Raw genomic sequence first — 26,606 nt, 5'->3', positions numbered from 1 at the left:
ATTTTGTTATCATCACCAATGTTTGCAATGAATATTCTTCATGATTTCTTGTGCATGTATAAGATAGTTTTCTCGCTTATAAAGATAAGAGTAGAAAAGCCAGAGTGTAATGTAAACTCATCTTCATCTTTAGATGTTGCAAATTTATTCTCTAAAACAGACGTACCCATTGACATTTTCTTTTTATATTTCTTGTTTTGATTTGTGGCACCTGGTATTATTATTTTTCTGAGGACAGAGTTGATGGCTCTCAACATCCTTGCAACAGTTGTGCTGTCAGGCTTGTGAGGCTTTACCTCTCTGATGAGTGTCATATGTTGAACATCTTTTCACATGTTCTTTGGTCTTTTCTTTTTAGTTGCTTTTTAGATATTTTACCTTTTTTATACTGGCTTCTGGTGGTTCTGAGTATTTAAGGTTCTTTATTTTTGAGATATTTTGTTATTCTTATCCAGAGTATATGCACATATAACATCTTCTAATCCATAGCATGTCCCTTCCCTTCCTTCATGGTGTTTACATATTTTCTTGACATCATCATGGAATAGCAGGAGAAGTCTGCAGCCCACTGTGTTTAGTGGAATCAGAGATTCAAAGTTGTGTTGATCAGGGCAGGAGAGATAGTACAGTAGGTACTTGCAGGTAGGGCACTTGCCTTCCATGTGGCTGACTGGGTTTGATCCCCAGCATCCCATGTGGTCCCCTGAGCACCACCAGGACTAATTCCTGAGTTCAGAGCCAGGAGTATACCCTTAGCATCACCAGGTGTGGCCCAAAAAATAAAACCCCCAAATTGTGATGACAGTACGTAAAAGGAAAATAAGAGAGAGAGGAGTGGGGAGTGTCTGCCACAGAGGCAGGCTGTGGGGGTGGGGCGAGGAGGATGAGGGTGGTGGGTGGGAGGAAAACTGGGGACACTGGTGGCAGGAAATGTGCACTGATGAAGAGATGGGTGTTGGAACACTGTATGACTGAAACTCATTCATGAACAACTTTGTAGCTCAATTAAAAAAATTTTTTTTTAATTGCAATGATAGCAGGACCAGAGAGATTGTACAGCTGGCTGGGCTTTTGTCTTACAAGCAATCGACCCAGTTTCGATTCCCAGTACCCACATGGTGATTCCTGAGTGCTGAGCTGGGAGTAACTTCTGAGCACTTCCAGGTGTGGCCCACAAAATAAACAAAAAAATTGTAATGATAGTATGTTTTGAACAAGCATTTGTGTGGAGATAAGAACCCTGGGGTCCAACAATTTACACTCTAGAAATTTACATTTACAATCGCAGCAATGTGAACTCTCATGATACTCAAAATGAGCAATGGGAAATAAATTATCTAGCATCTGCCCCTGGCAGGTAGGCTTGAATGGTGGTGGAATTATGTTTGAGCAAAACATAATGCCCAAAATTAGAGAGACAGCATTGGGGAAATTGTCTGCCATAGAAGCAGGGTGAGGACTGGGATGTGGGTGGTAGAAAATGTGCACTGGTGGAGGGATGGGTGTTCCATCATTGTATGGCTGAATATCAAACATGAAAGCCATGTAAATCTATCTCACAGTAGTACAATTTTTTTAAAAAAGTTATGTGGAGTTCATGCCCAATTCAATTAACTTAGTCAATGCCTAAACAAATAGCAGTACTCCTACATTATTAAAAAATAAAAATAGAACAAAAAAAAGAACCCTAGGGTCTATTCACAGTTTCCCCAAGCTGAGTTTCCTTGGGAAATTTACATCACCCCAATGATGATGTTGGGAAATTTCAAACTAGATGATTTCTCTGAGAATATTTGGGCATGTAATGATCTCTAACAGTGTAAGTCAGCATATGTATATCAAGCAGGCAGTAGCAGAGGCTGGAGAAAGAGCCTAACTTCTCTGTCATGTAGGAAGTGGCCATTTGGCCCCTGTGTTGTTTCCTGACACGCCCCTCCCTGGGTAGGCACAGGCTCTGCCCTGGCTGACTACCATATTATCATCACATCAAGCCTCTGGTACTGGCATTTCCAATGGTCTCTGATGAGATTATAAGCTCTTCAAGGACAAGTTTATTCCAGAACCTCCCATGGCTCCTGACTCAAGGAGAGTTTAGTAAAGACAGAAAAGAAAGGAGAAAAGGAATGGGAAAGAAAGAGAAAGACCAAGAAACTTGAACATCCTAAAACATACACATCCATTGAATTTAGCAGAGCTGCTCAAACAGTTTCACAATGGGGAAGAGAACCGTTAGCAAATACTGAAAGAAACCATTAGGAAAAACAGATCATTCATCTGTGGTGTAAACTAATTAAGCCCACAACTTTATTGTTTTAGCAAAAACAAACTAGATTTTGTGTTAAATTGATTTTCATCCTTTTATGTGACAGAATTATATTGCTTATCACTTTTAGCAGTTCCCTCTTGGCAGATTTCAAAAGATTAAGCGGGGAGTCTCTAAGTTTTAGGACCATCCATAATTGTGATTTATAAAACTTCAGAAATGGCCGTTCTAAAATCATTCTCTCTTAGCTGTGATACAATTTCCTACTGGAGAAAACCTAGAAAGATCTATATAATAATAAAAGTGCTCTTGTTGTCATGACAATAGAAAGATGCAACATGAGGTGGAAACCTGCTTTTTAAGAACGGTCTGAGCTGGAGCAATAGATAGAAAGTAAGGCATTTGCCTTGCATGAGTCCAGCTTGGGTTCAATCCCCCTCATCCCATGTGGTCCCTGAGTTGCCATGGTCCCCAAGTCTGCCAGAAGTTATTCCTAATTGAAGAGTCAGGCAGGAGTAAGTCCTGAGCACAGCTGGTTGTGGTCCCCAAACGAAAACAAACAAAAAAGAAAAGTCTGGTGGAATGGGCAAGGGAATCAGTGAACAGTGCTGGATGGGTACGGGTACTCTGGTAGTGCATGTAGAATCCACATAAACAAGAAGCTGTGAAATTATGCTCCAAAACAGGCTTGTCAGCCACTGCTACCTCAATATTTTTTATTTTAAATTTTTATTTTATTGAATCACCGTGAAAAAAGTTGCAAAGCTTTCAGGTTTAAGTCTCAGTCATATAATGATCAAACCCCCATCCCTTCACCAGTGCACATGTTCCACCACCAAGAACCCCAATATACCCCCCTCCTAGCCCTCCCCTGACCTGAGTGGCTAATGATCTTCACTTTATTCTCTCTATGCTTTAAATACATTCAATATTTCAACAGAGAACTCACTATTATTATTTGGAATTTTCCCCCAACAATCAAACCAGCTGAAAAGGCATCATTTGATAAATTTGTTTTCCATTGCTGAGAATGAAGATTATATGAGTTCATGCGGCTACAACAGTGGCTGTGCGGTTTTGGATTTCTGATATTTAGCTCAGTTCACAATCTAGATGCATTTCTATAAGAAGCTGCTGGGTGCCAAAATGGGTTAGTAGACCACCTGGATCATAGTCCTTAAGGAGCAGAGGGGGCCGTTTCATGCGCGGCTGCCCTGGATCTCATCTGGACAGGACTACCTCAATTTTTAAAAGGCATAAATCATTACGAGGTATCAGACTTTTGTTTTCAAACAGCCTGCTTCACTGTTGCAAATGAAATCTAATTTTCTCAACCTTACTTAGACTCGGAATAAACAAAACAAAATCTCAGCAGGACTCTGTCTTTTTCTTGGGGTAATGCATTATTTATTCATCTTGGAAAATTGCACAGGGCATTCCATATCCTACTCTATTTTTTTCTTTTGCATTTTATTGTGCCAGTAACTCTGAGTTTGAAATTACTGTAATTACTAAGATTATTATTAAATAATAAAAAATATAAGTTGATTACAAGAGTCAGACCTGTAATTAAGTAGAATGAAGTGATTGTGGCAGGTATACTTCTGTGCTGCTCTATCCTAATGGGTCTCCTTTCTTCTAGTTGGCATTCAGCCTTACCAGACACTCTAGCTTACAGACACACTAGTGATGTCAGTGACCTTATGGTTACCCAACTTGTAATAAGGCACAGTTCGTGAATTCCCCACTAACAAGATTATCCCCTAGATACCTTCTTGGTAACAATCCTACCTGAAGTGCAGGCATCACTCTATTTGTATGCAAAGCCCTTGGCTGGCTTACTAAGATGCATTAGCTGGTGATGATACAAGGCAAGTGTCTTAGGCCCGGTGTTCTCTCTTTCTCAGGCCCACACATATTTTAAGGTCTAGTACTGATTTGCTGAATCAGAAATGCTGCAAATGGGAATGTACAATTGAGAGGCGGGAATGTACACAAAATTTTGAGAACCACTGAATTAAAGTGGAATGGGGTCCATGGGGAGACAGAATCCTTCTGGCACTAAGGAAGGAGGCCGAAACTAGGGACAAAGGTAGCTGAGGCTGAAGCTTGACTAGCTCACAATTTTCCTTAGGTGTGTTTTTTTCTCTATGATGACAACTGTTGATTTAAAGCAGACTTAAGTATGCTCTCAAATCACACGCAGCATAATACTGTTGAATGTTGGTGTTATGAACTGCAAAACCAATCCATTACTAAGCTTATTCTGTCTAACAATAGAAATGCCAAAGCTGGAGCTTGCAGCTTCTGAAAGAGTCAGGCAGGTGAGCTCTATAAGTACTGTTTGGTTCACAATAAGATGTACTTCATACAGGCAAGGATAAGCAGAACAGTTATAAGTGTTGGCAAAGATTTGAAGAAATCAGAACATTTTCCATTGCTATTAATGTAAATGATTGTGGTATAAAATGATGCACCTCTCTGGAAAGTGTTTTGGCAGTTTTCTCAAAAAGTTTAACAGCGTAACCATGGCATCCAAAAACTTTACCCATAAGTATAAATGCAAAAGAATCAAAAACATATGCTCACACAAAAAACATATACAAATGTTCATAGTAATAGCCAAAAGTGTAAATAACCAAAATGTCCATCCATTAAAAATTATTAAATAAATGTGGCATAGTTTTACAAGAGAATATTATTTAGAAATGAAAGGGAATCGAGCATTGTACATGCTACAATATGGAGGAGGAGCCTTGAAAACGTTATGCAAGTAAATTAAAGATTCAATGGAAAAACTGGGGTTGTGGCTCAAATGATAGAGCACATGCTTTGCATGTGTAAGGCCCTGGGTTTGGCCCCTCATGCTTCATGGCCCACAGAACAACACATGTTCTTTGCATCCAAGCCACAAAGTCCCTCAAGCATTAATATCCCAGGAGATAAAACTGAAGGCATGAAACTTCCAAGCTTGCCGGGAGTGAGAATGGACTCCCCGCCATGTCCCAAGTTCACCAGTAGCTTGGCAGTCACACCCACAAACTGCCCCTGGTGCCACATATTCTCATCAATGGCCATGATCCTGAGACTTAGAAATAAAGCTTCCAGAAAAGAACAACATTCGCCTCACCCATGAGTGAATCTGCTGTATAATCATATTCTAAATTTTACAATTCCTGCGAGTGAAGCTGTGTGACCTCTCATAATGTACATCACTGATATACCAAACCTTGGGGGTTATGATTTGGGATTTGAAGTGGAAACATTCGAAAGATGGTGGTGGGAAGGTGCAATGGTGGTGAGATTAGTGTTTGAATATTAAATTAATGAATTATTGTGAACAATTTTATAAAAATAAAATAAAATTTAGGGGAAAAAACTGAAGTTGTTGTTCATACATACATTAGTAATAATTACAAAAGATCAAATAGTTAAATATTAAAAAACATAAAATAATATAAGAGAATGTAGGCCAATTCCTCAGTAAACTGGAGTAATGAAGATTATCTTGATTATGACTCAATATGTAGGGAGAAAACTGAGCTCAGTGACTTTAATATAGTCAGGCTTTCAGTTCCATCAGTTTATAGAAAATATAGGAGATCAAGGAAATTATTTTGGTTGAAGATATAGTACAGCAGATTACAGATAAGGTTCTTGACTTATGTACAACCAGCCTGAATTTGACCCTCTACCTTATATCCAGGAGTACTGCCAGGTGTGATTCCTGAACATTCACATAGCCAGATGTAAGCCTGAGCACTGCAGGGTGTGGCCCAAACACTCTCTCTCCCTGCCCCCCATCAGCCCATACTGAAGTAAAGAAACTGTTTAGTGACACTAGCAGGATGCAATTAGCAAAACCTAGAATATAGGTCTTTCAGATTTTCACTGTTGCTTTGTAACTTTCTTTAATATGGGGTCAGGGGTGGGGAAGAAGAGCATCTTTAGATTAAAAATAGACTCAAATACTAGGGGCGTGGGGGTGTTTGGGGTGTGAGGGGGCGGGGTGGAGCTATACTGGGATTCTTGGTGGTGGAATATGAGCACTGGTGAAGGGATGGGTATTCGAGCATTGTATAACTGAGATTTAAACCTGAAAACTTTGTAACTTTGTAACTTTCCACAATAAAAAATTAAAAAAAAAAATAAAAAAATAAAATTAACAAAAAAAAAAAATAGACTCAAATACAATGTGTGGATCTTGCTTTTAATCTTTTGGGGGATGGGTCATACTAGGTGGTGCTTATGGATTACTCTGGCTCTGTGCCCAGGGATCACTCTTGTGGAGCTCAGGAAGCCATGTGAGGTGCTGGGGATTGAACCCAGGTCAACAGCATTCAAGGCAAGCATTCAAGGCCTGCTGTACTATCTCTCCAGCCTGCAATAGTACAGAGGGGTGGGCAGTTTCCTTTGCACGTGGCCTACCAGAATTAAATCTCTGGCATCCTATATGGTTCCCGAGCACTGCCAAGAGGACAGAGCTAGGGGTAATTCACCCTTGAGAATTGTTGGGTGTGACCCCAAAAGCCAATAAATATATAAATACATAAGTATATGTATTTATGTATATAAATATATAAAATATATATAAATATATAAACTTAAATTTCATTTAAATTAAATTCCATTTCAATTTTGTAAAATTATAAAGAATTATTTTGAATTTTCATCATTATCATCATCATCATCCCGTTGATCATAGATTTTCTTGAGCGGTCACAGTAACGTCTCTATTCGTCCTAGCCCTGAGATTTTAGAAGCCTCTCTTTACTCGTCCTTCCCAACGGTGCCTCACTGGAGGCTCTTTCAGGGTCAGGGGAATGAGACCCATCATTGTTACTGGTTTTAGCATATGAATACGCCACAGGAGAGCTTGCCAGACTCTCCCATTTGGGCAGGAAACTCTTGGTAGCTCACCAGGTTCTCCAGAGAAGGAGAATTAGACTATAAGATGTCACTCTCTTTCAGGAGTTTAGATGTTGGCCATTGATGGGATTACATGGAGGGAGGGGAGGACAGTTTTTTTCTGGGTGTGTGTGACCACCTAGCTACTGGAAAATGGGAGGTTGGGGCAGAAGAGGCCCAGTCCCAATCTGAGCGGGCTCGGAGATCAACCCACCCCCTCCGAGGGACCCCTGTGAAGACAGTCAGGCGTGGGGGCAAGAGACTATTTTTACTAATTTTACTAAGTATAATAACGGTAATGAGTTAAATTTTTAAAAGGTGACTTCATCTCTTAGAAATATACACTTAATGAGTTACAGATGAAGTGCTGCAATCTTTGGAGTTAACTTTAAAGTAATTCATAGTAGGGTACATATGTGAAAAATAGGAGTTATAGATGAAACAGGACGGCACCTCTGCTAATAATTATTAAAGCTAAATGGTAAAAGCACAAGGATTTACTATATTATCTTTGTGACTTAGAGTTAAATCTAAACATTCCCAGAGCTGTAGAAGTCCTTTTTAGCAGGATATTGTAAAACAGGCATCCAAAGAGATGCAGTGCTCGGGAGAAGAGCAGAGAGAAATCTGTCAATAAGGCAAAGGACCACAGTATGAGCCTGTGACCGGAAAATGTGTGGGGAGAGGCAGGAGGATCTGAATGTGGTGGAGATAGAAGCAGCAGAACTTCATAAGCTGTTGAGGTTGATCCTCAGGTTTTAGGTTTTGATATATGACTGCACTGTGGGGTCATTCATGAAACTCGGCAGTGTAAAGAAGTTAAATTGGGTGAAGGGAGTAATATGATCTGTTTCAGACAGATTGAGTTTGAGGGGACTCTGGAACAACTGGAGATTTGGATTGAGTTTTGGCAATTATCTGCTGTAGCATCATTTCCATGGAAACAGTATGTAGGCAGAAAGAAATAGTCCCTTCGTAGCATGCATTTCTTATCAACTTAATAAATTCCTCTTGAACTGCTTTAATATTAAAAAATCAAAGTAGCTTGATGAAAGAGAATGATAGAAGAGAATCAAGTAGTAACATATAAAACCATGCTGTCTGGGTTCTTCTCAAATTCAATTTTGAATGTGTGATTAGATCATCAAGTATTAATAGCAGAATTTCCTTATTTAATTTTTTAACTCTAATGAAGAGCTTTTAAAGATAATACTAAGGCCTTCCTGCAGTAAGGGAAACCTCAAGTCAAAGAGAATTCCCTTGATTCTTTTTTAGTTTTCCTTCTATTTTTTTCCATATTGAATATGTTACTCTAAAAAACCAAAGGAAATACCAAAACCATCTAGATCCCAGGGTCACAATTCAGTATCTTGTCTTTAAAACTGCCGTGATGGTGTTAAATTCTGGACTGGCCTGATTTTAAAAAACCTTTTGTATCAGGGATTGATTTATGCGTTAGAACAGGTCGAGGAGAAACATAGTCAGCCTCTTTGGTGTTTGTTGTTTGGGAAGCATCAGGCCATCTGCTGGACTTAAATTAAACAAAGTAAAACATTTTGGTTTGAAGCACAAAATGATTTTTTTCTAAACTAAAATTAAAAGTTTCCAGCAACTGAGGTATTGAGGTATTTGTAGATACCCCAGCCCCCGCCCTGTATTTTTTAAAAGCATTTGGATCTTTAGCAGTTATACTCAAATAAGAAAAAAATTGATTTCTGATGATTTCAGTTGTATGATCAATGTTAAGAATTACTGTATTTATGAAGTGAGTGAGGAAACATATTTGGAATGGTTATGATCAGGAACAAGAGGGATTGAAGTTTTTTTGAACTCTGTGTGCGCAAGTGATGTGCATGACCTGTCTGTCTCTCTGTGTTACGCAGGTGAATGCTGTGAGAGTGTACGTGAACAGTTCCACAGAGAACCTCAACTACCCAGTGCTGGTTGTGGTCCGCCAACAGAAAGCGGTACTATCCTGGCAGGTGCCACTCCTCTTCCAAGGACTGTAAGTGGATTTTTTTCCCTGGACAACTTCACTTCATTTGGCTTCTTACAATGTCCTAGACCTTAGTTTGTCTTTGCCCTTGGGCTGGAGCAATAAGACATTCAGAATATTGATATAGTGACACCTTAAGTACAAGACCCAACATGCATTGATCTGCTCAGGGTCCACCATTGTTGAAGTTCAGAAATGCTTTTTCCTAAACTGGAAGTACTTGATAGAACTTATGCTATTTTAATTCTACCCTGAATTGGGTTTGTTCATGGATCAATGACTCAGATTATGTCTAAATCTAGGGGACGATGGCTCCCCACTGTTTAAAATGCTCACCAACTTGGCATTCCTCATTTCATAATACTACTAAGTGATGAAAGCTGGAGATAGAATAGTGTAAAAAGGGGGGAAAATCCCTGCCCTCACAGATTTTATATTTATACTGAGGCAAGGGTTTGTAGCATTATGGTATTAATAAAAAGTCATGAAGAGTATAAACATGGGCATGTAACATGGTATTAAATCATTTTTGGAGGTTGATGAATTTGAGGATTGACTCACTGATTCTGAGAGTCTTGACTTAGATTCTTCGTTTCTCTTTATACACCACTGAACAAAAGCTTGAAATATAAAGAAATGTACTAAACTGGTTGTCTGAACAGTTTCCCCATTAAAATTTGATATTTATGCACACTGAACTAAGAGAAAGGTTCACTGTAAGGTAAACACAGCCTACGTTGGTCAGCACATAATTGCCAACAATTATGACTCTAAAATCACTACCAGCAAGACCAGTCGGAAATTAAAGAAATTAAGAATTTGAAAGCAAATAGGGGTGGGGTGTTGGGTGGGAATGCGACAGCCTTCCTCGATGACTTGTTCGTGGAGCCTCTTCCTCGTTTTCACTGGTTCTCCCCTCCCTTGGCCGCTACAGATACCAGAGGAGCTACAACTACCAGGAGGTGAGCCGTACCTTATGTCCCTCAGAAGCCACCAACGAAACAGGACCTCTGCAGCAACTGATATTTGTAGATGTTGCATCCATGGCGCCCCTGGGTGCGCAGTACAAACTGCTGGTCACCAAGATCAAGCACTTCCAGCTGCAGTAAGCAGGGCCCATGCGGCCCACCCTGTGCGTTTGTCCAGTCTTGCTGTGCTCGTGCATGCGCACTCCCAGTTATCTCACAGCCCAAGCACCAGAGAGAAGCTGTTCATTTGACGTGCTGTCTTAGCCCCTCCAGACTTCTGCGCAGAGAGGGGCTGCATGCAGTTGGGAATCTATTCTCAGAGGTCTGGGGGGGGGGGGGGGCGGAGCACTGTTCAATCTGCAGTCCAGGCAAGAATCACTGGAGTCTGGACTTAACTACAGTACTTTTGTAGTCCTTTTCAACAACTTGGTGCTTCTGAGTGCTTCTCCTGATTCAGTGCTCAGGCTGCCTGAGGAACATGTAGTGCTCAGGATCTAACTGGGCCTTCTACTTGCAACACATGAGCTGGAGCCTACTGAATTATTTCATAGCCCTAGTGCTACTCTTTTATCTTTATTATTTTTATTATTATTATTATTAATTTTGCTACTCTTTTAAAAGAAGCTTTGTTTATGCTTCAATGAAGATCTTAGGTAGTTTTTCTCCCCCTCATACTTGTTATTTCAGGCTGGAGCGGTAGCACAGAGGGTAGGGAGTTTGCCTTGCACGTGGCCGACCCGGGTTCAATTCCTCCATCCCTCTCAAAGAGCCTGGCAAGCTACTGAGAGTATCTCACCTGCACGGCAGAGCCTGGCACGCTACCCATGGTGTATTCAATATGCCAAAAACAGTAACAAGAAGTCTCACTTGGAGACGTTACTGGTGCCCACTCGAGCGGGCATGAGCAACAGGATGACAGTGATACAGTGATACTTGTTGTTTCAGCTTTCTTTTTTCCAGGCTAGGTACGTATATAGGTAGAAAATAATACATTATGGGACTTTATCCATTGTATAAGAATGAATGGCTACTTTGCCTTGCAAAATCATCTCAGAAATCAAATTACCTGGAGTATACCATCTCAAATTGTGTATGCTAGAGGTGGAATACAATAATGTCAATGGGATCATTGCCTCCAAGGCTTCAGTTCCTTCTAAGGGATTACTTTTGTGAAATATTGTGTAAGTCTGTGCGAAATAGATCTCTGTTGAAGAGAAAGACCAGGTCAGAAATCTGAGAGACTTTTCTGGCTTATTCTACTCTAGGTTCAAGTCTTCTTAAGGGTTCAGATTATTTCTTCTCTTATCAATGGATCACTACAGTGGTATTTTTAGAAAATAATAACATAGTGCCCTGAAGGACAAAGTGGAATGAAAGAAAATTATTGGATGGTTGGTCTCATGTGGAGTGTATGGTGATATTAGAGGAAAAAGGGAGGGAGGCAGGAGGAACAAGAAGAGTCACTGTGATGGTAAGATGGCACTAGAACTATGGTGGCACTAAAACTATGGTGTGTGAAATTCTGATACACAGATAGAGGGGCCAAACAGTTTACTGTGAGGACCTGAGGACATGGTACTGCTCTGGTCTTGAGGTCCTGGGCCAGCCCAATGATGCTTGAGGGGCCATGTGGTATCAGAGATCAAACCCAGGTCAACTGCATGCAAGCATCTACAGTAACCCTTAAACCTCTCTGTACCCTTTGCTTGATAAGAGATCATGGCTCTTCACTTGAATGGTTTTCAATTTTTGCTGAATTATTTGCCTTAAGTATCAAAAGCAAACTATTTCTAGGCTCTCCATTTTAAGGAGACAAATATTTATCTTGATCTTTTTTGTTTTAGGTCCATAACAGATAGTACTCAGGGCTTACTCCTGGCTCTGTGCTCAGAAATCATTCCTATTCGGAGTTAGGGAAACATATGGGGTGCCGGGTATTGAACCCAGGTCTGCCACATGCAGGGCAGGCACCCAATTGGCTATATTATCTCTCCAGCTATATTGTCTTGTTTTGGCTATATTACCATGTTGTTGTTGTTTTTTTTACATCCTTTAACTGTGCTGCACTGATCAAGACAGATGAGCAAACAACGACTAAATGGTCAGAAGAAGAGATGGGTTCAGTATTTTTCCCCAAGATCCCCCAAGAATTTGATGTAGAAAAGGGTGATGTGCTCCAAATCCATAGGGAGTTTCTGATAATAAGATTCCCCCATATTAACTAAATCAGAATCTTTAGGTGGGAGGCTTGAGCAGTAGTATATGTATTGTGTATATTCAAAGTTTTCCCAGATCATGCTAAAGCGCAGACAGAACTGAAAACCATTACCTTTAAGCAATTGAAATTTGGTACTTAGGTTAAAGTTTTTATGATTATATTTATAATGTTAACAATACATACATTCACTATCCTATAATCAAAGGAAGCAATAGCAAGCACATTTCATGAAAAAAAAAAAAGCATAGTTTTGAAGAGAAGCCTTGCCTTTACATATTGGTATCTGTATCTTTGTCTGGTTGCTGTCCCTGGTGTCAGGGTACTTGAATTCAGGGCCAGTTTTTTGTGTGGCTAATTAGACTGTTGGAGAACCAAATTTTGCAAAATTGATGTCATAAGGTCACAGCTCTGGAAGTGTTAATGAATAGTGCACATGCTAGTGAAACTGGGCATCTATTTCTTTGCATTATTTTCTGTTCTTATCTTTTATAATATGATATGACTTCAGCAGCCAAACATTCAGAACATTTCAAATAAACCCAGTTACTAGGACTTTTTTTTGAGAACAGGATGAGAATAAACCAAGATTGTACTGAAATAGTTATGTCTCTTCCTTCCTGGTTCTATATTGTCTTATATTAGCATTTATATCTGTGTTGTTTTGCATTATTGGTGACCAAAGATGATGGTTTTGGAAGAATAGTGTGGATTGTGGTGAGACCTGAGATCAAACACTGAAGAATTACACTGTAGCACTGTCATCCCATTGTTCATCAATTTGTTCAAGCGGGCACCAGTAACGTCTCCATTGTGAGACCTGTTATTACTGTTTTTGGCATATCAAATACGACACAAGTAGCTTGCCAGGCTCTGCTGTGCGGGTGGGATACTCTCGGTAGCTTGCTAGGTTCTCAAGAGGGATGGAGGAATCAAACCTGGGTCGGCCACATGCAAGGCAAACACCCTACCTGCTGTGCTATTGCTCCAGTCCACTGAAGATTTAAGTCAAAATTTTTAATATCAGCTTGGGTTTATATTTTGGAATGGCCATCTAGAAGGTATATGAAACATGGTTCAGGTTTATTTGGTCCCCCCCCCTAAAATCGTACATTAATAATTAAGAATCTAGTCCTCATTTTAAGATAAGCAAAAAATATTTAAAAAAAAAGAAGAAAGAAAAGAAAAAAGTGCTGTGATCATTTGAAAAGCAAAGAACTCCTCCGAATGCAGAGAAAGTTCTTAGCAATAAGATTCCCCCAAACTCAGAAAGACTGAGAAACTTATTAAAGCCAAACCAGCAGGAATGGGTAAAATTAAAATACAATAACAATAATTTTTAAATTGTCTAACAGTTTTTTCAGTGGCTAGAACTCTAGAGATAGCACTGAACCACAGACAGAGTTCAGTTATTTTGGTCATAACTGGGTATATATGAGAATTTTATGACAATTGAATATAAAATAGTATATATATCATATATATGACATCTGTGGCTAAGTAAAACAAGATAAAAATAGGATTATGCAGGAGTCAAAGAGATAGTGGGTAGGGCACTTACCTTGCATGTGCCAACTCAGTAACTATGTTTACACAAGCTTATCAGTTTCGATCTCAGTAACTATGTTTACACAAGTTTATCAGGAGTAATCCCTGAGTGTAGAGCCAGGAGTAAGCTCTGAGAACTACCAGGTATTGCCCCCCACCCCCTCAAAATGTTTTTTATAAAGGATGACAAGTTATATTCCCTTTTAAAGGAGGGCCTGATGTGGAAACAACCTAAATTACTTTCCACAAATGACTAGATGAATAATTTATATAATTTGTATATAAACATATATACATACGTGTTAACAAAAACCAGTCAGCTATTCAAGAAATGAAATTTTGCCTTTTGTGATAACATGGATGGGCCTTGAGGTGATTAACTAAGCAAAATAACCCAGAAAATGAAAGATAATTATCAAATGGTTTTGCTAACAGGTGAAATATAACTTATCAAAGCAAAGTAAGAATAATTCTTAGGCTCTGAAAAGTCTGTGCTTAGCACAGGGGAAAGAGAAAGTGGAATGGGAGGAGGGTATAGAGGGAGAGTATTCGATAGCGTGTAACCACCAGACCTTAGTTCATGGGTGCGGTGAGGAGTATACGTAAACGGAGGTGTGAAGGGCTGGGGAGACAGTACAGCAGTAAACAGCTTGCTCTGTGCATGGCCAACCAACCCACATTCAAGTAAACTCTGAGAACTGCTGGGTGTGCCCCCCCCACTATATTTTTCAAATGGAGATGTAAAACTATATTTCCAAAACTTGTATAGTATTGTAAACCCAAGTCAATGATTGAAAAAAATTGAAGAACAAAGAATGATCTGAGAACAGGAACTATCAAGAGACTGAGTGGGTATAATCAGACGAGTGTGAAAAGAAAAACAGGAAATCAGGTGTCACAGAGACTAGGGGGAGAAAAAATTTCAAGACAGAGGAAGCAGTTGTCCTGTCAAATGTGACAGAAAGGTTAAAGGAGTTAAGGGGTAAGCCACTGGATAAGCAATGAGGAAGTGACTGCTGTCCTTTGCAAAAAAAATTTTGGGGGGAATGTGAGCAAAAATATCCTGATAAAGAAGGGATGGATTAGAAATAAGAACAGATACTCTTTTTTGGAGGGGATACTGGCTTTGAGGGTAGAGGCTGGCTCCCATGAGATGCTTAGGAGGCCCAGGGGCCCTTCCTAGTAAATCTAGTACATCAGGCCAGCAGATCAGTGCAAGGGCCAAGGACGCCAGGGGTTACCTGGCCATCCCTTTGGTGCTGAGAGACTATGGGTGTCTCAGATTAGTCTCATGTGGGGTAAACACTTAAACCCTTATACCATCTTCTGACTCTAAGAACAGATGCCCTTTGAAGAAGCTGGTTTGTGAAGGCAAAGAATACAGAATCACATAAAAAAAAAAGATGAATATAGGGGAAAGAAAGAGATTTTGTTGGGGATGTTTTTATTTTGAACTGGTTGAGACTAGAGATATTTCTTTTCTTTTTATTTTCCTTTGATTTTTATGTCACACCTGGCAGTGCTCAGGGCTTGCTCCTGACTCTGTGCTCAGGGATCACGCCTGGCAATGTTCCGGGGGCCATGTGGGGATGGCAGGAATGGAACCCAGGTCAGCTGCATGCAAGGCAAACACCCTACATTCTGTATTATCTCAGCAGCCAAGACTAGAGTATATTTCTAAACCAAAGAATAGAAAGTCAGATTAAATTTATAGAACAATTTGATGTTGTAGAAGCAAAGACCCAGAAATGGGAAGAATGATAGGATGTAGCATATGTGTGTAAAGCAATGAGGTAGACAGTGAGGAATTTGTAGAAGGGTTACTGTCAGCTACAGAGTTCATGACAGATGGCAGTAAGGAGATAACAGGGTGTGATATTCTGAAGTTCATAGTCCAAGTGAATAATACAGGACAATTTCCTTTAACAAAGTGAGGATTTTACACATCCACTGTGCCTGTTCTTAGGGGCTTCCTCTCATAAGATGAGTAAGATGTAACTCTCATGGTCTTCTCTGGCATTCAACCCAACCTCTGTCTACTCACCCTTTCTTCTCATCTCTTCTTTCTTCTATTTTATTACACTCCTGTATATTTTTTCATTTCCTGTCTACTTTCTTTGGTGGGTTCTTTACTTCCTCATTTTCTCCCAATCTGCACATCCATTCCCCTTAACCCATCTGTTCTTTTCCTCTCTGTCTGTCAACTGAACCAAAATAAGAGAACAAAGTCAGTTCGCAGGTTTTTTCTACTTATTAAATAAACATGTTTCCTGTGTTTAATTTTAAAACAAATAGATAAAACTTTCTTCCTTCTTTCTTTAAAACCAAAGGTATGCATGAGTCTCAGTTTTATGTCACTGGTTAATGACCCTTGATAAAGATAAACCAACCCTATTTCCATGAATGTCTCTGGAGAAGAAAGTTAAATGTCTCATCTGCTACAGACAATATGTTTATTTTGCATACACTGTTGACTCCACAGGGAAGAGAGAATTTAGATGGGAACGTCTTTGAGAAAATAATGGCTTCAAAGTTTGCATGTGTTGTGCTAGCAAAGAAAACATAAAGAACAAGAAAAAGAAAATAGAACATTAACTCTGGTTAATGTTATAGCTATAGCCAGTGTCAGGACTGGAATGCCAGCGACAGAGGAGAATGCAAAAATAAATATATGGCCAAAGAAAACTGGTTGCTTCTGGAAATCTCATGCTGTCTGCCGCTAGCCAAGAATATCAGTGTCCTCTTCCTTCCTTTGACCTAGCAACAAAAGCACTGAAAGCTGTGTTGCCGTGGTAACAGCAGACACTGCCCCTCCTTCCCCCCTTCCTGTCTCAGTAACACCAACACGGAGCACCACAGGCCTGGACTGGCCGTGAAATCGCCGAATCAAACACCCAAAGGGTTTGACACTAACCTTGGCTTCTTTAGTTCACACATTTTCAGCTGTGCTTCAGCAGATCGAATCCTTGGCACTGCCAAAGACATTTGTTGAGTGCGTATGTTTAAAAATCACCACCATTGATAAATGTTGAGCCTAGTTATGCAGACCCCCCTAAGCTATGACCCTTAGAAAGGTTTGACCTTTAGGAAGGGTATTCGAAATATATGATTTCTCAACCACATCTCAAATTATATATTGGTTGCATAAGTGTTTTGCATCCTCTTCTTACAAGATATCTTTCAGAAGCATAAGTTTGACTGCTTCATTTTTATAAACAGGAAAAAAACAGGAGAGGAGAAAAAAATCTGTAGAGGGTCCCCAGGGTTCTCTCTAAGCTGGGGAAAAATCTCTTAAAAAAATTTCAGTTCAGGTTCCCAGAAATGTAGGTCAAATGGGCCAGGTGGGGGAATGATATATCCAGATGCAGGTATTAGCGTGCTTATAGCTTCTGTGAACATCTATGCATGATCTTAACAGCTGCAGGGGAAGTGGCAAAGAATGCCAAATCCCCTTAGGACCATAGAGAAGATCACATTTGTCTTTGTGTGTCACCGTCTTGAATTGTTCTACCAATGTTCACTCCAGACAACACCAAAGGCTAGAAATGTAAATATGCTTCACCAATGTTCCTCATTCTCTCCATTTTTCATGGTTCAGTCACTGCTAGCTTTCAAAAAAGAGTGAAAATATCAAAACAATCATTCACAGTAAATTATTTGAGAAAAAATAATTTCACTATATTTTTTTGGTACAAGCTTTGAGAAGACAATGTCCCATCCAAAGAGATCACCATATTGATGCGAAATCTCAGACTGGGGCACGGGGGCAGTTGGAGCTCATTCCTACCCGAGGCGCTGTCGTCTGATTTTTAGAAAAGAACCTTTTGACATGGATACATCAAAATTATTTTAAAGTTCGTATCTACATTATCCAAAAGAACTTCAAACTTTTTCTTCCAAGCAGAGGGCTTGAATGTCAAAAGTAGGCAGAGAAAAGAAAATGATTATAAAATACTAGGAGAATTCAAATACAAACGTGTCTTCAAAACGGAAAAGAAATAAGCTAATTTGAATATACATTTTAGGTTTACTTTATGAGTAGCTGAAAACAAAAATGATCATTCGGGAGCTAGAGTGATAGCACAGTGGGTAGGGCATTTGCCGGGTCTGATTCCCAGCATCCCATGTGGTCCCCGAGCACCACCAGGAGTAATTCCTGAGTGCATGAGCCAGGAGTAACCCCTGTGCATCGCCGGATGTGACCCCAAAAGCAATCAATCAATCAATCAAGAAATAAATAAATAAATAAATAAATAAATAAATAAATAAATAAATAAATAAATAAATAAAAATGATCATGCAAGAGTTGAAGCCATCAGGTTCCCATACATTTGTTAGGACCAGAATTTCCTTCACAGTGAAGTTTCCTTTGAGTTTAATCTGAGTTGTTTTCTTCTCAATAAATATGTTTTCACTTGCTAACTTATGCTTCTTTCTCACTTTTCTACTTTTCCCCTTCTACCACTATTATTTCTCAGGACAAATGTTCCCTTTCACTTCACTGCCAGCCCCTCTCAACCTCAGGTAAGTGAAGTATTTCAAGGTTATCATGATTTTACCTACTGGTATTACACAAAAGAAACCATCTTGTGTAACCTAGCACATAAGTTAGCATGTAATATCATGAAACCTAACATGTAGGCTAGCATATAATATCACTCAACCTTTCACAACTTGAAATATGTGGGGTTTTGTTTTTTTGAATGGTACTCATGTAATTTGGACAAAACATTTACTTACCACCTGATTGGTTTGAAATGGGAAGCATGATATTGGTAGATGTTCCTTGGATAACCTTTCATTCAGCAAATCAGTTTCCTCCAATCTACCAAGTGCTGTATGAGACTATTCCAGGATCTGGGACTTGAAGAATGAAGAAGCAAGCGAGATCTGTCTAGCTTAGAATCTAGACAGAGGTGCAAGGAACAAAGGAAGGAGGTCCACACTAAAAATTGCATAATTAACTGACCTTAAACTGCAATAAAAATAAGAAACTTTTGCTTTCTATGGTGTTATATGTATAATAAATTCATTTTTTTCTATCATACAGGGCAAGAAAGTTCATGAAAATATTTTAAAGATGTTTTTGTTGTGTTCTCCACTAAACCACTATCATAAATAAAATAGATTTTAAAATTCATTAATTATTCTTGCTTCTAGTCACCTTTATTTTTTTCTTTATGGATTTTGAAAGAGTGAAGTCCTTTTGATAGCAAGTTTAAAACAGATTTTTTTAAATGTCCTGATCATTATAGTAAATTTTCTTCCTGGGATTGATAAATTTTATGGATACTGGTTGCAAATCCACTATAATCAGCGATATGCTGGTAAATATCTAACAACTGATTCTCAGAAATAAAACCCTAATTTATAGTTTGGGTCTATTTCTGCAGTGTAAATACTTCCACAATGGCTGTTTTCAGCCTGCCAATTCAGTGATGTTATTGAACAAAGAGTTTGGAAGACATGTTCACTCCAAACTTGCGTAGGATCACACACACACACACACACACACACACACACACACACACACACACACACACACACACACCAGAGAGGCAGAGAGAAAGTGAACATGAGAGAGAACCATCCTGTGACAAAAGACCCAGACCCACAACCTATTACCCATTTATTGTCACTTAATTCACAAAAATTTTAAAACATTATATGCCAGTGGCAATGAGAGATGGCTATAAAAGAAGAGCAAAACTTGCACCCAACTATAGAAAGTGTATTAACATAAAACTAATTGTGATCAAATCTATGATAAAAATGATATAGTAAATGTTCTTGTTTTAGTTTTTGGATTGAAAGGCAGTGATGATCTTATAATATGACTTTTATTTTTTAAAGGTATGTAAGTTCGATACAGAGAGATAGTACAGCAGGTAGAGCATTTGCCTTGCATGTGGCCAACTCGATTTCAATCTCCAGCATGTCACATGGTCCCCTACCCCTGCCAGGAGTGATCCCTGAGTGCAGAGCCAGTAGTAAGCCCTGAGCTCTGCCAGGTGTGGCCCAAAAAAAACAAAAGGCAAGAAAAAGTATATTAATATTAAATCCCAATTAGTTTAAATATAAATCCCACGTGAAATATACTTAGAAGACATTAATAAAACTAAGTATTCTGACAAAATTTCTCTTAATAGTTCCTTTTTTGTTGTTTCTACTTATACTCTGTTCAACTATGGAAAAAGAAAAATCTTATCCCTATATAAATTCATTCAAGTTATTGCAGATTCTCATACCACCGAAATGACCACTTTCTGCCTCTATTCCTGTAGGCAAGAGCAGGTCCCATAAGCTGGTTAGGTAACCAGGAATCAGGCTGATGTTTAGCCTAAATACCAGTCATTGGTTTCGATATTTATCATTTGTTGCTTTTGGTTAAAGTAAGTTATCAAGGCAAGGGTCAAAAACCTTTATTTGAGGTATGGTCATTAAGATATAAAAATGTTGATTACACTTTGGCATATAGATAAGACTTCAAAATATTTCTATACAAAACCAACTCTTACAATATCTGTAGAAATACATATGATGCTTATTAAGGCGAACAATAACTGCAGCAATGCTCTTGAGTTACATCATATGGTTTCCCTAAAAGTGAAGAATACCTTGTGGGAATCTTTGGCCAAGTCCTATATTAAGTGTCTGTGATTTGAGCTCCAAAGTGAAAGAACAAAATGAAGTGGGCTCTTGGGAGTGTTACCATCTGTTGCAAGGCATGAACAGACTTCCAAACAGCAGCATTAATGGTACTCTTTCATTTTGAGCGTATTTTTTCTCCATCAGAAGACTTTAAATTATTGAAGATGTTCTATTTTCATTGCTCTAGTTGTCAGAGTCAGGTCAGTCAAGAGAATGTTGTTGAAATGCAGAACCAAATTTTAATATGCATTGTCTCTTTTTTAAGTGATAAATGTGTTGGAGTCCTAAGATGTGAGACTTGTTTGTATTGGTTTCCTCAAAATCTTAATCACAGGTTTCATTCCCAGATCCTTGATGAATTACCAGATTCATGATATTGAGGAAAATGAGTCCCTTTACTCATTATTAGCAACATGTTTAAATTTAGAATTTATGAAATTTTCCAACAGATTTATAATCCCAGTAGGGAGTAGCATAACTTCTTCTGTTATGTTTCCCAGTTCTGATGATGCTTAAGAAAGACTATTAAAGATAACTCTGCTTGCCCAAAATTGTGAACAATATTTCAGCAATCCATATGGGGGTTCAGTCTGTGAATGTGAATGTCATCTTACTATTTTCCAGCCAAGAAATAGATACTTTAGCAAAGTGTCTAGGGGAAGGGTGGACCCAGAACTCATTCTTATCTATGGGTAGGTGGTTAAGATTCTTGAAAAACTGGTTTATCTGCTTTACAAGTATTTCAAAATGTCCAGACTGCAACATTGTCTCATATTACAGTCACATATTCATAATTCAGAATTGGAGGCAGAAGTTGGAATGAAGTGTAGCGCAATTTCCTTGAGAAAGAAATCCCAAAGAAAATGAAATCACAGCATTATATGAAATGGCTGCGGTGTCTGTTCACTGCTGCTGTATTCCTAATATCTGACCCACAGCCCTGCACAGAGCAATTGCTCAATACCTATGAAACAAGTAGTTGACCGAATTCATGGAGGTTTTCTACAGTTTTCATATGAACTTTGAACCTAGCATCAGATTAAACTATCCTATTCACTTTTAAATAGCTTGAGTTCATGACTGTAAAGATTTATCATTATCAACAAATAAAGTTTTCTTTCTCTTATTCTTAGTATTTCCTGTACAAATTTCCTAAAGACGTGGATTCAGTTATTGTTAAAGTCATGTCCGAAGTGGCTTATCCGTGTTCTGTGGTCTCAGTTCAGAATATTATGGTGAGTCTTAGTAATTTCCAATATTGACTAGCATCAGCCTTCCATTACGGAGCCTTCCACTGTGCCAGGGTAAAGGAAAGAGAGGGGTGAGCAGTGCCCCCATCCTCACACTATGCATCTCCTACAAAACTGCTAAATTGGAGAACTATTTCTTACGTACAGCAGTGACCAGCTGATGTTTGGAGACATTGGTTTGAGGAGTGAGAGAATAGTTGATTTCTCAAAATAGACAAGGAAGAAAGGGAGAGGGGAAGGGAAGAATGGAGGGAGGATCATGACAAAGAACAAGGAAGACCAAGTTTTGGGCCCCACATACAAAATGTAAAAATAACAACAATGGAAAATCATTCTGATTTTTAACTTTTATTACAGCATTTATGTCTTATAAGGTGTTGATTTTTTAAATGGGAAATGTGTTACTTACTTTAAACCACTTTTTGTACATCTCTTTAATATAAAGTGATTTTGAGTATTGAGGATAAGGTCCCCAGTTTCACGAGCACTATATTCCCTGGCTTAGGAGCACCCCCCTCTGACCCAGGTGACAGGTATGGTATGGGTAGTAGGACATCATCTGTCACTAGTGATGCTTTCCCTTTACATTTAATGCTCATTTCAGTGCCCGGTGTATGATCTTGACCACAATGTGGAATTCAATGGCGTCTACCAATCCATGACCAAGAAAGCGGCCATCACACTGCAGGTAAGATGTAATTTCTGTGGTCACTATTGTCAATGAAAATGCACATTCTAGTCAATTTACCTGCTGGACCAGCATCTGAAATTCACCTTTGCCATATGCCTTGGATCACTTTCCTTCTGACTAGCTTTAAGACAAAGATTATTTGCCTGAAATCAAAGCCTGGGTGATGGTGAATAATACCTCTCTGTCAGGTGCCCTGTCTCCTAGGGAGCCTTGGAAATACACGATAGAGCAGCACATGTGTGTGATCCAGAGGGAAGGGCAGAAGATTCCAATATACTTGTTGGGAGATTATTGTTAAGTGTAAAATTTATCTGGTCTATTAAAGCAATTAAACATACTCTAGGAGACGGAGTAATAGTGCTTGGGTAAGGTGCTTGCCCTGCATGTGGCCAACCCAGGTTTGATCCTCAGCATCCCATATGGTCCCTTGAGCACCACCAGGAGTGACTCCAGAGTTCAGATCCAGGAGTAAACCCTAAGCATCGCAGGATGTGCTCCCCCCAAATAAATTTATTATTTATTCTAAAATAAATATATTCTAACAATTTATACCAATAAAGTACCAAAAGGGGACTTCAACTCCGAAAAGCATGAATCGGCGGCTTAAGGGGATAAAGATCACATCTGTACAGTAGTTTACATCACTTGCATTTAAGTTAGTGTTTCAGTGGCAAATTTTTGTTTTGAAATGACACCCAGCTGTGTTTAGAACTTAGTCCTGGCTCTGTGTTCAGGGATCATTCCTGGTAGGCTCGGAACTCACTGGGGTACTGGGAATTGGAAGCCAAGCACCCTACCTGTTGTACCATCTCTCCCCATCTCTCCAGCCCTTTCAGTGGCAATTTTAAAGGAAAAAATAAACACAAATCACATCCCTACATTTTCAAATAGATTCAGTACCAGCCCTTGGAGTGGTCTTTACTTGATATGCCTGCAATTTGATCTGTTTCCTACAGTAAGGTAATGTGATTTATTAAATTACAAGCAAAATGTGAGAAGATTAATTGCAATTTAGATGGCAATCCCATAAACTTCTTTCAGTTAGTCTTTAGATTCCCAGTGCCTCGGATTTTATATTCCAAATATCTCTTCTTACTCATTCATGGGAGAGGACGACAGAGAGCCTCGGGCTACTGTAGCAGGTAGGGCTCTTGCCTTGCGTGTGCCCAACCCGGGTTCAATCCAGCACCCCCCTCCATGTGATGCCTAAACACAGAGCCTGGAGTAAGACCTGAGCACAGCCAGAGGGCCCCCCAAACAAACCCTAAAAATGAATACAGACATGCATACTTAGAAAAGGACAAAACTAGGACTCTAACTCACATCTTTTAACATATTTGCCCCACTACACCAAATTATATACCTGTTGACCACATAATTTTTAGTAAAATTCTTTGCCATTAAACATATAATAAAAATAACTTCATATATGATCCTAAAACTACTCTAAAATAGTTTATTAATTTAAAAAAATAGGATCAGAGAGATAGTTCAGGGGTGTCAGGCTTTTGCCTTGCATGCAGCTGACCTCAGTTTGATCTCTGGTATCATATATGGTCCCCCAAGCTCCAACAGAGTCACTCCTGAGCACAGACTGGGGAATAATCACTGAGCATTCCCAAACTCCCCCTACTTCCCCTCCACCCCCTCCTCTCCCCACCCCTTGCAGATCCCTTAATATATAAGTACTTTTAAAATATTGTTTACTAACAAATTTTTATGGGGCTAATATCATTCTAACCTTGTGAATACAAGGTAGATTGAAATTAAAAAAATATCTCTTGTTTATTTGTTTGTTTGTTTGGGGGCCACACCCAGAAATGCTCAGAACTTACTCCTGGCTCTGCTCTTAGGGAACACTTCTTGTCAGGTTCAAAGGATCATATGTGGTGATTGAACCAGGGTTGGATGTGTGCAAGGCAAACTCTGGCCACTTCATTTAATTTTTCCTACATTCTGTACTGTATTACTGGCCCCTCTATTTAATTTCTTGGCAGAAACAATTATCTTACTGTGGGTAATTTAGATCAAATCATGGATATTTGAAAGTCCTTTCTGAGAAACTAGGAAACAAGGGTGAACCTTACATTTCTTCTTTCTCCACCAACCCCCAACACAACTTTTTTCTTCTGATACCTTTTTGCCTGCTTATCATAAGGTTGTTGTGTCTTATACAGAAGAAGGATTTTCCAGGGGAGCAGTTCTTTGTGGTGTTTGTCATAAAGCCAGAAGATTATGCCTGTGGAGGATCTTTCTTCATCCAGGGTAAGAATAAGAAATATTTAGCTACCTGGAAAAACTTATGGAAGGGAAGGGAATCAAATACATAGGTGCCTTAAGATCATCTATAGACGGTGATACTGGTATTGGAATATTGAATGCCTGTAAGAAATCATCACGAACAACTTTGCAAACCATAGTGTTTATATAAGTGTATGGGGGAATTTTTTAAAGACACTTTTACGGGGCCAGAGTGATAGTACAGGGGTAGGGCTCTTGCCTTGCACATGACTGACCAGAATTTGATCCCCAGCACCACATACATCTCCAAACTCCTCCAGGACTGATCCCTGAGTATGCCAAGGGTGGCCCATGAAAACAAAACAAAAGAAGCAATGAAGTGTTTTTCCTTGAAAACAAACAAACAAAAAAAGGTGGGGTAGGGGGGCAGAGAGATAGTACAACAGATAAGATGCTTGCCTTGAATGTGGCCAATGGAGTTCAATTCCCAGCACCCGATATGGTGCCCCCAGCACTGCCAAGAATGGTCTCTGGGTGCAGACCCAAGAGTAAACACTGAGCACAGCTGAGTGTATCCCCAAAACAAAACAAACACCCAAAAAGGTCATCTTTAGCTCCCAGTAACTGTGGGTCATCAGCGGTGATATACAAGACAGTCTGAGAAATACTTGAGAAAAATATAAGAGGAAGAAAATGATAGATTTATAGGTATTATTAAGACAAGAAAATGTCATTTAATGCAATACATCTTTTTCAAAGTCTTAGGCTTTCTCAGCCTATGTGAGGTTGACTCTCTAAAAAAATATTTGCTACCATATAGTAATGATTTTCTACAGATCAAGTTCTATTTTCTAAGGTCAACTGGGTAGCCAGAAGTAATGGAGTTATTCATAGATATTAGTAACCATCATTTCCACAAGGAGGTACAAAGAAAATTCATGGTTCTCGATTTTAATTGCCAGACTATCTCATAAAATACTGAGAAGGCAATTGGGAAAACTTACCCCAACTGGGGGTTGTGTGTGGTCCTAGGCATAGTACAAATGGTGATGGAGAATTACCCACTAACTTCCTTTGAAACAGAATAGACTATGGATGGAATATTGATTTAGCAACATAGAAAAACCCTTCCCTGTGCCTCTGATGAGCCATCTGGGATCTCCACGGAGCATATTCACTGTTGAGTGAATGGTGCCCTCAGAATTTAAGTGAAATTCCTGCCTGTATATTCGTTAGTCTCTTAACTAGTTCCATAGTTTTGCCAATGTTCATTTCTTTTGTGAACTATGAACCCTTAAAGACTATGACAACTTCTCACCAGCTGAAAAAAAAAAAAAGCAAACCAAAAGGTAGCTTGCTGTTTCTGTTTTCTTCAGATGTCTATAGCATATTGAACCACTTAGATATTAAAGGAAGTGTCTGCCTTCTTCAATTGAGAATAATTATTAGTTAATAATTATTAAAATTAATAATTTAAAAAGTTACTAGTTTTAATTATATCTAATAAAATGCACCTAAACAGAGGCCACATTGAATGTTATAACCAAAAGGTCCAGAGAGTTAGAAGGTTTGATGCTTGGCTTTTCCCTTAGATCTTGTTTAAAGAAAAAACAAATATTATTAAGAGTTACTGCTGTACAGTTTTTAAACAATTGTTCTGATGAGTCAGAGATCACAAAGAATCTGACCCTTTGTACTCATTCTCTTTTCTTTTTTTCTTTCTTTTCCTTTCTTTTTCTTTCTTTTCTTTTTCTTTCTTTCTTTTTTCTCTTTCCAGAAAAGGATAACCAGACCTGGAATCTACAACGAGCAAAGAACCTTAAAGTAACCATTGTTCCTTCTATTAAAGGTCAGAATGCTGGTTTCAGAAAAGAA

The 26,606-nt window shown here is 39.0% G+C and overlaps 1 protein-coding gene across 2 annotated transcripts in view; it reads left to right on the top strand.

Annotated features, from left to right (window-relative positions):
• SIDT1 (SID1 transmembrane family member 1) overlaps positions 1–26,606 on the top strand; it is a 107,550-nt gene that overhangs the window by 28,557 nt on the left and 52,387 nt on the right. For both annotated transcript variants that reach the window (XM_055126382.1, XM_055126381.1), the window contains exons 2-8: positions 9,055–9,176; positions 10,102–10,272; positions 18,377–18,422; positions 21,683–21,784; positions 22,404–22,487; positions 24,668–24,755; positions 26,509–26,580. In XM_055126382.1, the coding sequence (XP_054982357.1) occupies positions 9,055–9,176; positions 10,102–10,272; positions 18,377–18,422; positions 21,683–21,784; positions 22,404–22,487; positions 24,668–24,755; positions 26,509–26,580 (685 nt within the window). The remainder of the gene's footprint in view (positions 1–9,054; positions 9,177–10,101; positions 10,273–18,376; positions 18,423–21,682; positions 21,785–22,403; positions 22,488–24,667; positions 24,756–26,508; positions 26,581–26,606) is intronic.

This window comes from Sorex araneus, chromosome 2 (genome assembly GCF_027595985.1).
Source record: "Sorex araneus isolate mSorAra2 chromosome 2, mSorAra2.pri, whole genome shotgun sequence".
Classification (NCBI taxonomy): Eukaryota; Metazoa; Chordata; class Mammalia; order Eulipotyphla; family Soricidae; genus Sorex; species Sorex araneus.
Note: the sequence above shows the minus strand (reverse complement) of the source record. Positions and strands in the feature narration are given on the sequence as shown.